The sequence below is a fragment of the Nyctereutes procyonoides genome, unplaced genomic scaffold (assembly GCF_905146905.1).
Source record: "Nyctereutes procyonoides isolate TBG_1078 unplaced genomic scaffold, NYPRO_anot_genome, whole genome shotgun sequence".
NCBI lineage: Eukaryota > Metazoa > Chordata > Mammalia > Carnivora > Canidae > Nyctereutes > Nyctereutes procyonoides.
Genome location: NW_026574982.1, coordinates 38,630 through 51,701, shown reverse-complemented (window position 1 = coordinate 51,701; position 13,072 = coordinate 38,630). Strand labels below are relative to the sequence as shown.

The following is a 13,072-nucleotide window of genomic DNA, read 5'->3' as shown; positions in this document are numbered from 1 at the left end:
GCGCGATCCTGGAGACCCGGGATCGAATCCCACATCGGGATCCCAGTGCATGGAGCCTGCTTCTCCCTCTGACTGTGTCTCTGCCCCTCTCTCTCTCACTGTGTGCCTGTCATAAATAAAAAAGAAAAAAAAGAAAGATTGAAATGTCCATATATACACTTTCCTTGGTAGTAATTTCCCAACAAACTTTACTACACCCCTTGCTACATACCAAAGCCCCAGAGAGTCCAAAGCAGGCACAGGCACAGCAGGTGGTCCTGCCAACAGCTCACTTCACACACAGCCTGCTGTGACCCAGAACCTGAGCCTGCACGTGTTCCTGCCTGTGTCCTGCTGCCCCATGTATAGCTTCTGCTCAGGCACCTATTCCTCCCACTTCTGGGACTCACTCATTAAAGACAAGTACGAAGATAAAATCATTAGGAATTTCAACACATCATTATGATTTCACAGCATTCAATGAAGGTCAGGGGTCTTTGGGAGAGTTGTGGGCTCTGTGACTGTCAGGTCACATATTCGAGAAGCTACCTCTGCTCCCAGCTACTGCGAGTCTGTCCATCTACCTCCATTTGATTTTTCAGGGTCCCAGTCCTCCCTACCAATGTCCTGCATGAACATAAAAACCAGCACAGGCTGGAATTCAATTTCTGCTGTAATTGGACCACGTGATAGGTTCAACTTTGAGTTTGGTCTCAGAAGTCTTTGTCTCTGGCTACAACAGAGAAGAGATTCCTCTGCACAGTCTTGGAAGCTTTCTGCTCCCTTTCCCAACCTGGGATTGATGTTACAAAATCACGAGTAATAGATTCATTCAAAACGTGAGGAAGAGCAATGCATATTCATGGAACAGAATGAAAATCTCCACAAGCTCTTCTCCACAAGGTGCTTTTAAAAATGCCTTAAAAGGATATACCGTGGTCAGTGATGTATGTCCACACATTATATAAATTGATCAGTAGAAGTCACGTAGACTGGTGGTTCTGTAGGGCATTCGGGGACAGGTACTCAGAGGATAAACTCTCCTGTCACCTCAGATTATTAATTTAGGAATAAGATGAGCTCAACCAAGTCACTTACACTCTAAAATCTTCCCTTTGCTCATGTATAAAATGAACTACTTCTTTACCAGGGATTATATTACTGAAACAGAAAATATATGTAGTGGGGTAAGTAGAATTCCTGGACTTCAATAAAAATACGTAATTATATTTCTATTCCCAAGAGTGAAAAAGCTAACAGAGACTTGAAAGAACATTGTACACATTCTCTTCACATTTCCTTGAACACGGACCGCCTACAGGCTAAGTAAGAATCTCGGTATTTTATTCTATCTGTTGGCGGGTATCTATTTTTTCAAGCCTGTCCTATTTCTATTATTTTACATGTACTTTATATGTAGAGCCCAAAGATCTATTTATCAGGGCATTGGTTATGCGCATCTGTGTCATTTGCTTCAAGCTCCTTCATAGAGGTTTTTACCTACAAAGAATTTTCTGGGAAGAAAAAGGGCAAGAAAAGTAAGTGAAACAACAGCACTGATGCACCTAAGTTTAGGAGGAAAAAAGTATTGTAAGAGAAAGCTGAAATTGTAAAACTGCACAGGCTGCTGTGGGGGCAAATGCCCTCCCCAGGGAAGTGGTGGTGCTGCAGGCCCAGCAGCAGTTTGGGGGCAGGCTGCAGATCACCAGGGAGCACTGTGCCTCCACGGCACACAGGTAGGTGGCTGAGTCTTCCAGCTGACAGGCCGTGATGTGGAGGGTGCTGGACTGGTCCTTAGTATTCACTGTGCAGTTTAGCCTTCCGCTCTGCTTCATCCCTGAAGCTATGTAAAACAGCCTGGTGAGGCTGCCGCCCCCGGGATTCTGTCGGAACCACTGCACATTTTTCACTGCGCTAGAGTAATTGCACTTGAGGATACAGCTGGCTCCCTCCTGCAGGCTCAGGGCTGAAGGGCTCTGCTCCACCTTCATCCCTGTTACTACTGCTTGAAGGAGAAAAACAAACATAAACGATATCCCTGGAGAGCACTGATGCAGCTTTCAATCTCTAAACATCCCAAGAAACACCACTGAGCATATAGGACCCTCTAGCTCAGTGTCAGCTCCCCCCACCACTGTGGCCCTGGACCAGTCCCCAGGCCCCATTCTGGATCGCCTCACTCACAGCAAACATGGACCCACAGGAGCCCCAGCAGAGCGTCCCAGTGTCTCTTCATGATTCCTTGTCTAGTCAATGAGGTGCCTTCACCCCTACTCTACAGAGTGTAGAGTCTGGGTCCAGAGAACCTCTGTTCTTACACTCAATCTGTTCCCCTAGAATCACGGGGCACCAATCACACCTCAGTCCCATCATTCACAAAACTCGAGACTCCTCCCACAGTGCCCCAGTGACACTGCACAGTAAGGTCTTCAAAAGTGCACTTGCCAACACTGCCGAGGGAGAGGGGCAATATTTCCAATATAGAAAGATATAAGAGTTCTTTTTCTTTTCATAAACACTTTACGTAAGAAATGTATGGGTTAGTGTGTGAGGAAAGGTGGATGATATTTCTCGAAGTGTCAGCGTCTCTGGGTTATGCAGAACCTTGATAAATCATAGGGAACAGTGACTCCATTCCCAAAATTGCATCATTGGACAGACAAGGTGAGAATTCAGTTATATAAAAATAGTTGATCACGGTGAACCATCTGATAGTTTGCATTGGGTATTGCAGAAATGTCTACAATTTCCTGATATCAAGATAGTTCTAGAAACCAATACAGACATTTCCCATCTGCATAGATAATGATTCCAAACAGAATTTGGTCAGTGAAAAATAAGATGTCTGCATAACGTCCTCTCTAATTTAATTTGCAGCTCTCTTGCTCTCCTGTGCATCTGGTGGACACCTGCTCACTTACACAGCTGAGTCTGGCCAAGTCACACATTGTCGGTCAAAGTCAACATTGCCCTCTACCTTTCCTTCCATTTCTGTTCCTTACTTTTTCTCTCTTCTTCTTTTCTACATTCTTGTTGTCTCCACTCTCAGCATGATTGTATGAGGATCGAGGATATCTGCGGTATTGAAAAAATTTCAATGGCAGTAATTTTTGAGGATTTTATTCATAACCATTGGCATCTTGTAAACCATGTTTTCTATTGAGCTTCCATGGTGACATCACAATGCCCAGAGAAATCCTACCCTGTTCTGAGAATAATTACTTGGATATAAGGTCATGGCCTCGAGATGTCTGAAGTTGAAATGGCAAAGCTGAAAACATGAGATGAACTGACACAGATTCCCTGCTCCACCCCCACCCCCACTCCGCCACCTTTGCTGTCCATAATGGACTGGCTCACTTGATTTCTGTTCCCTCCTTAACTAACATTCAACCCTGGACCATCAGAAAGTCTTTGTGTCTTGTACGGCCCGCAGTGCCCCCTAGAGGACTCAAACAGTCAGCAAAGACTCCTCAGACCAGGCAATCAGCAGGCACAGAGCCCCTGCCCCATTCATTCCAAGCTTCCTGATTAAGGAAATGCAGATGGTCAGAGAAGAAGATAACTGCTTAGATTGAATGGGGATTAAAAGTGAACCAAATCTTACTTTTAAAATAGAATTGTATGGAAACTGATTTAGGAAATTAATTTAGTAAATCTCATCTTGTGCTATTTGATTTCCTTACCTTCATTCAAAAGAAATCCATAAATATTACGGAGCATTTAGTTTCAACACTGTAATTTCCTAAAGGTTCAGAAGATATAAAATTTTACTTGAATACTATTCAACCATATGGAATAATGGAATCTTGCCATTTGTCACTATGTGGCTGGTGGTAGAGAGTATAATGCTGAGGGAATAAGCCAGTCAGAGAAAGACAAAGAACATATGATTCACTCATGTGGAGTTTAAGAAACAAACCAAACAAGCAAAGGGCAAAAATATGATAGAGAGAGATAAATCGAGAACCAGATGCTTTATTAAACAGAACAAACTATGGTTACCAGAGGGAGAGGGCCTCAGGATGGGTTCAATAGATGAAGGGATGAGGAGTGCCCATGTCCTGATGAGCCCCGGGTGTTCTGTGGAAGTGTTGAATCGCTATATTGTACACCTGAAAAATATAACCCTGTGTGTTAACTTTTTGGAATTAAAAATAAAACAACCAACTAATAAAACATATAAAAGTGGAAAACGTACTAGGTTACAATGTACAGAGAAAACCAAAATATACATAACTATAGTAGAGTCAAAGAGTAGGACCTTACGTGGAGTGAAAACTAAAAACTATGTGAACCGGAGGAAGGAGAATATGTATAGTTTAGGTTTGGACAAAATCTTAAGAAGAAGGTGACTATTCTCTTTTCTACTTTCTCATGATGAAAATAGGGGAGAGATGGATAAACTTTTATGCAGGCTTATGATTTTTATTGTTTTAGCAATAGGAGGAATTTGAGAGTACATGAATTACTAAGAGTAATAAAACATTACCTACAAAGTAAAATCCCTTTTACTACCCCTCCGAATTCTGACCTTTTCATCACTTATCATCTTAATTTTTCTTCATCTTGACGATTGGGAGTTGATGTTTCCACATGTTTTACTAGGTTAAAATCACCAGAAAATACATAATAGTTTATTATACTTTATGATAATACAAATATACATTCTGGGTCTACCCTTCTGTAACGTGCTTTAAAATTTCAATAGGAAATCGTGTTGGTCCTAATATATTAACCCATAATCAACCCTCTGTTCCATTACATTCCATATTATGGCTATATTTCCATTTATACATCCTTCCCTTTACTGATTCAAGCTTAAGATTATTTAATCTATGAAATACTGAACTAAAATAAACCCTATCATGCATTCCTCACATGGGCACATGATCTTCCTAGCACAGAGATGACGAAAACCTGAATGAATATGCCATGAGGCTAGCAGGTGAAAATTACTCCAAGGACAGGAAAGTCGGGACAAAGAGTGTGAGGAAGAAAGAAAATAATTCGTCTTCTGATCATTCTGTTTGACAGTTTTCATTTTTTAAAATATTTTATTGATTTATTCATGACAGACACACAGAGAGAGAGACAGAGACAGAGACACAGGCAGAGGGAGAAGCAGGCTCCATGCAGGGAGCCTGATGTGGGACTCGATCTGGGGTCTCCAGGATCAGGCCCTGGACTGATGGAGGCACTAAACCGGTGAGCCACCGAGGCTGCCCCAGTTTCCACTTTCTATTGTCATTAGAGAGAAAGGCGCTTTACTTTTCCCAAATCAACAGAGAAAAGGAGAAACGTTTATCAGTCCAACAGAAGAGAAAAGGAAGAAGTGAAGCATATGGAGCAAAACCAAAATATTAGAAATTACTCCAAATATATCACTAATCAAAACATAGATAAAAAGAAGTTTTATTAAACCAAAACAACTATTCCTCCATATTGCTTAAGAAACAAACAAAGACAATCAAGAAAGGTGAGCAGATAGGATGGGATTTACCTGCTGCCCCAGTGTACAAAGTCTAAAGGCCTGTCCTAACCTGCTAAATACACAGAACCATCAGAGAGATGCCGAAACAGTTCAGGCTAGCCAAAGAGGCAGTCAAATTAGATCTAAGAGAACCCCTAGCCAGCAAACTAGTTACTGCTAAAGGGAAGATCTATTTTTTTAAAAAAGGCAGAAAATACAGGATGCCTGGGTGGCTCAGTGGTTCAGCATCTGCCTTCAGCTGGGTGGCTCAGTGGTTCAGCATCTGCCTTCAGCTAAGGCTGTGATCCTCGGGTCCTGGGATCGAGTCCCACATAAGGATCCTATGGGAAGCCTGCTTCTCCCTCTGCTTCTGTCTCTGCCTCTCGCTCTGTCTCTCATGAATGAATAAACAAAATCTTTTAAAATTATATTAAATAAATCAAATTTTAAATGTCAGAGGATAAAAAATAAATCAAACTAAAAACCTCAGTACAACAAGGGCAACAATCAACAACATCAAAAGTCATCCCATGAATGGGAGAGAATATTTGCAAGCCACATATATGATTAGAGGCTCATATCAAACTCTAGAAGGAATTCCTAAAATAGCAGTTTTTAGACACTAATAAGCCAATTAAAAATGGTCTAAGGACGAGAACACACATTTCTTTAAAGAAGACTTTCAAATGTCCAACAAGGATCTGAGCAAATACTCATGTCACTGTTCATCAGGAAAATGCAAATCAGAGCCCCCAATGAATTAGCACCTTCTACACTCATGCAATTACATGAAAATGGACAGTCCTATTCAGTATTCCAGATTTAACATGTTGGTATAGCCAGAAAACTTCACAGAAAAAAGCACATACTTTACACATGTGGAAGTTTCTAGTTCCTTTTTAATGACGACAATCTCAATGTATTTGCCGTGACTTTTATGATAAAGTCTTGGGTATATCCGTACTTTAAACACTAAAACAAAATGATGGCTCTTATCAAAAACACAACATCCACATGTTTCCGAGAATGTGAAAGAGATTGGAATATTCGCACACTTTGGCGAGAATTCACCGTGTTGCAACCATGGAAAACAATATAGAGGCTCTTCAAGAAGTTTAAAATACAGCTATCAACCAATCCAGTAATTCCACTTCTGAGTATTTATCAAAAAGAATTCAAAGCACACTCTGGAGAGATATCAATCACTCCTATGTTCCTGGAACAGTGTTCACAAACGCCAAGATTCGGAAACAATTTGAATGTCCAACGACAGATGAATGGATAGAGAAAATGTGGTATATATACATAAGTGGAGCACTATTCAGCCTTAAAAAGAAAAAAGGAAATACAGCAACATGCAACCACATGAACAAAATAGTAAAGTCTGTCCAATGACTAAATTATTTGACTGAATCCACAGACTTCTTTGGTAACATATGCAAAACACAGGAGTAGTCTTCTCTATGGTTTTATTCCTTGTCCATGTCGAAAAACTCAGCTTCATCGAAACATCAAAAAGTTAGTTACGTCGGGACACCTGCACCCCGATGTTTCTAGCAGCCATGTCCACAGTAGCCAAACTGTGGAAGGAACCTCGGTGTCCATCGAACGATGAATGGATTAAGAAGATGTGGTCTATGTATACAATGGAATATTACTCAGCCATTAGAAACAACAAATACCCACCATTTGCTTCAACGTGGATGGAACTGGAGGGTATTATGCTGAGTGAAGTAAGTCAATCGGAGAAGGACAAAAGTGTATGTTCTCATTCATTTGGGGAATATAAATAATAGTGAAAGGAAATAAAAGGGAAGGGAGAAGAAACGTGTGGGAAATATCAGAAAGGGAGACAGAACATGAAGACTCTTAAGTCTGGGAAATAAACTAGGGGTGGTGGAAGGGGAGGAAGGCGGGGACTGGGGGTGAATGGGTGATGGGCACTGAGGGGGGCATTTGACGGGATGAACACTGGGTGTTATTTATATGTTGGCAAATTGAACACCGTAAAAAATAAATTTTTATTTAAAAAATGATAATATGCAACCACATGGATGAATCTTGAGGACATTATTCTAACTGAAATAAGCCAGTCCGATAAGACAAAGATTGCATGATTCCATGTAAATATGGTGTCTAAAATAGTCAAATTGCTAGAATCAAAGAGAGAATCAAAGAAGAGCTGCCATGAGCTCTGGGGTTGGGGTAATGGGGGGATACTAATTCATGAGCAAGGTAAAAGAACAGAGAGTTGCTTTAAACATTGTACCCAAAGTCAACAACCATGTATTGTACACTTAAAATTGAAAGAGGCTGTATCTTAACGGTAAGTGTTTTCTCATGTTATAAATTCAATTTGAAAAAGGAAGACACCACAACACTGACGCTACCAGTGCTGGTGTCCAAAACTTACAAGTAGCCCAAGTAAAGCCAATGAATTTCACCAAGGTAGTAATTAGTAAAAGTATCAGGGGCACACCCCGAAAAGGCACACTCATTAACAGGGAGCACTCAAACCAAAACATGGAATGAAGCTCAGGGGTATATTGTTAGAAAGCAACTTAGATACTGAGGCGAGACTGTCTCTTCTTTACACGGATTGGTTATAATATCAGAAATTAGTCAGTGGGCATCTCACATGAAACTTGGGAAACAAACAGTGCAAGTTTTGCTTATGATTCCCTGAAGCATAGCAAAGAATGATACAGGTCAAGTTAGTCGTGCAAAATAAGCTAAATTAGCTTTATTTGTAGGACTAAGCTGATTTCCATGTGATCTTTGCCCAGGGAATTTTCAAGGCTGGTCTGTTTCTTTCTTATTTTAACATAGTCAAGGATGCCCAGGAGGCCTCATTTGTGGCTGACACAAACGTGCAACTATAGTGCCATGTTGAAACACAAGGGTAACAGTTTCTTACACAACCAAACAGACTCCTACCATGTGATCTAGCATTGACAATCCTTAGGGCTTACCCAAAGAGTTGGAGACGTCTGTCTACACAACAACTTGCACACAACTGTTTATAGCAGCTTTAGTCACAATTGCCAAAATAGAGAAGCAAGGAAGATGTCTTTCAGTAGAAGAAAGGGTAAGGAAACTATTGTACAGCCAGACAAGGGTATTGTATTCAGTGCTGAAGAGAAATGAGCCATCAAGCCATGGAAAGACATGGAGGAGACTTGCCTGCGTATTTCGAAGTGAGAGAAGCCAATCTGAAAAGGCTACATTCTGTTTGATACCTAGTATGTGACATTCTTGAAAAAGACAACACTCTGGAGACAGTAAATGGATCATGGATTGCCAGGGGCTAGACAGAGGAAGGGAAGAACTTCCCTAAGGGAAGGAAAGTCTAATGGTGAGAAAAAGTCAAAAAGCTTAGTAATACACAACATTTGGGGGGAACTTTTTTACTGTGGGCCTTTCAATTGCTCAAAATCCAACTTCCAGTCTTCTGCTGGGTTGAGAAAGTGATCGTTGTTTCCTATGAAAGGCTGTGGAGTGCATGGCTGTTCTGTGACTTAGAAATGTTCTCACTCAATCCACATATTTCACTTCCCTCCACCCCCATACCTTCAACACAGGCAAACACACACACACACACACACACACATACATACCCACCAATGTGGGCAACACCATCTTCCTTAATTATGTAAAAAACCATGGTGCTTCTCCCTGTCCCATTCTGGGGGCACAGCACGCACTGAGTTGCTTCCACACTAGGCTCAAATTTCTCCCAATCTAGTCCTTCATGCAGTTTGCCTTTCACCATACACACCTCATTCTCTAAAATTGCTTGGCGTCACTGTGTGAGGATAGCTTCTTTCATATTTCTCTTTGGGTTTGCAAATTTCTGCCCTTTGAAGTATCTTTACTATCTTTTTAATAGAGTTTTAGAGAAATCAAGAGATAAATGTGTATTATCAATCTCCCAGGGGCATTTTTAGAGATTTTCTTCTTAAGAAATCTCAACACCCGACTTGGGGCCTGAACTTACAACCCTGAGATCCAGAATTGCAGCTCTATTGAGCAGGTCAACCAAACACACCAAGTCTACAATTTGATCCAAATGTCTGAGAAATATTCTTATTATATAATATTTTGAATTATTTAAAATGCATTTTGACGTGCATTTGAAATTAACAGAGCTTTGAAATAATTATATTTTAAACCAATTAAAAATTAATTTAAGTGTACAATATATAATAATGAGGAAATATATTAATATTCTGATCATAGCTCATTAATAAAAGGAGATAATAATTAAAGAAGGATTCATGGCACCAGAATTGATCAGGTAAGCAAGTGACACACTCTTGGCTTTCACTCAGACTGTGATCTCAGGGTCCTTAGATCCAGTCCCTTTTTGGGCTTTGTGCTCAAGGGAGAGTGTGATTGAGATTCTCTCTCTCTCTCACCTTCTGCTACTCTCTGCTCTAGCTTTCTCTCACCCTTTCTCTCTAAAATAAGTAAATAAATCTTTTAAAAATATTTTTTAAAAGAAGAAGATGGCAAAATCATTGGCAAAGTCTGGCAATGCAATGCACACCTTGCTTTTCTATTATTCTTCACACAATTTCACTTACTCCCATACGTTCTCCCAATCCCATGATTTGTGGCCCTCTGTGAGAGGTTGCAACCAGGACTTAGAGAAATCTGTATAGTTCCCTCTCTGTGTCATCTATTGATTTATATTGCCAGGAAATAGCAGTGCAAGGGCATTTTCTCTCACCATATTTCCTGGGCACCGAGAACAGTCTCCCTTCAGTTCAAACTGCCAGAGAGCCAACTGATCTGTTTTAGTGGCCAGGACATGAACCCTTTCATGATTCTGTTTCTGCCCCATGCCTTCATTTTGAACACCAGCCTGTGTCTACCATCTGATATCCCAGAGAAGAAAACAAGGCAGAAGTCCCTGGCCTCTTTCTTCCTGTTCCTCTTCCTTTCTTCCCTTCCCTTCTTTCTTTACTAAAACTGAGTCTGGGAGCTCTAGCTCTCCCATCACCCCTCTCGTCATACTCCATCAAGAAGACAATGGGCAGAAGCCACGATCTTGGGCACACCTTGTCTTTCTAAAAGTGTCAAAAGACACAGTACTACGGTTGTCTGATCAACTTGTGCGGCTGGACTCTCACAGCAAGAATCAGGCAGGTGCCACCTCATTGTTACATGGATTTATCTTGAAATTTCTTACACCCTGGCTGAGGAACTCTTGGCATCAAAGTATTTTTAATATCACTAATGAACAGTTGATGTTATGGAATATCACTTCTGGTCCCTAAGCTCCAGCCATTTGTCTGACTTTGCATCAACCAGACACTGACAGACAAACAGCTACAGACTGTGCTGGAACCAGAGTGGATCAGTCAGAGAGGCTCAGCATCCAGGCCCCTGCTCCACTCAGAGTTCGCACCCAGCTCCCCCTGCAGTCCCTATCACTGTGTCACTCAGGGTGCCTACCATTAATAAATAAAACAAAAAGAATACAGTTTTAGAGAAATCAAGAGATAAATGTGTATTAGCAATCTCCCAGGGGTATTTTTAGACACTTTCTTTTTAAGTAATTTCAACACCCAACAGGGGGCCTGAATTTACAACCCCGAGAATCAGAACTGCAGCTCTACTGAACAGTCAGCCACATGCCCCAGTCTACAATTTATCCAAATGTCTGAGAAATATTCTTACTATATAACATTTTGAATAAGTTAAAATACATTTTGACATGCATTGGAATTTACAGAGCTTTGAAAAAATTATATTTTAAACCAATAAAAAATTAATTTAAACGTAAAATAAATAGTAAGGTGGAAATATATTAATATTCTATTCATAGCTCATTAATAAAAGGAGATAATAATGAAAGAAGGCTTCAGGGCACCTGAGTGGATCAATCAGTTAAGCAACTAGCTGACTCTTGGTTTTCACTCAGGTCATGACCTCAGGGTCCGTAGATCGAGTCCCTTTTTGGGCTTTGTGCTCAAGGGAGAGTGTGATTGAGATTTTCTCTCTCTCTCTCTCTCACTCTCTCTCTCTGCCACTCCCTGCTTTAGCTTTCTCTCTCCCTTTCTCTCTAAAATAAATAACTAAATGGGCATTCCAGGTGGCTCAGCAGTTTAGCGCAGCCTTCAGACCAGGGTGTGATTCTGGAGACTCAGGATTGAATCCCATGTTGGGCTCCCTGCGTGGAGCCTGCTTCTCACTCTATGTCTCTGCCTCTCTCTCTCTCTCTCTCTTTCTCGCTCTCTCTGTGTGTCTCTCATGAATAAATAAATAAAATCTTTAAAAAATATAAAATAAAATAAATAAATAAATACATCTTTTTAAAATATTTTTAAAAAGAAGATTGCAAAATCATTGGCAAAGTCTGGTAATGCCATACACACCTTGCTTTTCTCTAGGTCTCCCATCACCTCTCTCCTCATACACCATCAGGAAGACACTGGGCAGAAGCTACTTTCTTGGGCACACTTTGTCTCTCTAAAAGTGTCAAAAGGCACAGTACTACCCACCAGGGTGTTCTGAATAACTTGTGGGACTGGACACTCACGGCAAGGACCAGGAAGATACCATTTCATTCATATGTGGTTTTATCTTGAAATTGCTTATACCCTGGCTGAGGAGCTCTTGGCATCAAACTATTTTAAATGTCACTAATGAACAACTGGAGTTGGAGGTGTTAATTGGGTCCTATGTTTCATCCATTTGTCTGACTTTGCATCAACCAGACACTGACAGACAAATAGCTACAGACTGTGCTGGAACCAGAGTGGATCAGTCACAGAGGCTCAGCATCCAGGCCCCTGCTCTGCTCAGAGTTTGCACCCAGCTCCCCCTGCAGTCCCTATCACTGTGTCACTCAGGGCACAGTAGTACACAGCTGAGTCTGACAGTTGCACCGAGCCTTTCTTCAAGTGGAAGGATCTGGATGTTTTGTCCAAGGTGGCTTCAAAACCTTTGTTGCTCCCCTTTTCCTTGTCTGTCAAGGCTTTCAGGAGGAGCTGTGGACCTTCTCCCAGGTACTGGACATACCAGAAAAGAGTGGGGGATCTTGTTGTTGAGTAGGTACAGTTTATAGTTAGGAAGGCCTCTTCTGAGAGGGTCACTTGGCCTTCCGTCTGGTTCACTGAGTCTCCATGGGTTTGTCCTGGGGGAAAAAGAAAAGAGATCTGTGTCACCTTGGGCATGAAGCTCTTAAATAAAATTATAGTTAAAGGTTTGACGACACAATGGAAAACAAGAATCCAAATTTTAAGAGGCATTTCACTTACCAAGCAGTAAGAGCAGTACAGTCACGACCCCTGGAGAACACTTCATCGCTGGAGCGTCACCTAGATAATGTTTCTCCTTCTTAACATGCAGAAATGTTCAAGTCACGGAGAAATGATCAGTGAAAACCACATTTCAGCCAGGAAATCAGAACGTGGAGGGGAGCTGCACCCCCTGGTGGACAGCGGCTGAAATGAGTGCACGCGGGCTAGAGTCCTCCCAAACTCAACAGCCTCCTTCATCCCTGACTTCATGAGGCACATGTCAGGCTTCAGGTGGCACTTGGAACTCTGAACAGCAGCAGTCCTAACCTCTCAGGTCTACGTTGTTCTTCAGACATTGCATGAAATGGAA

At 41.3% G+C, this 13,072-nt stretch overlaps 1 gene segment (V, D, J or C); it reads right to left on the bottom strand.

Annotated features, from left to right (window-relative positions):
• Window positions 1–12,261: 12,261 nt before the first annotated feature.
• LOC129511095 (T cell receptor alpha variable 9-2-like) lies at window positions 12,262–12,802 on the bottom strand. The segment is given in 2 exon segments: window positions 12,262–12,596; window positions 12,721–12,802. Coding segments are annotated over 2 exon segments (381 nt in total).
• Window positions 12,803–13,072: the final 270 nt, after the last annotated feature.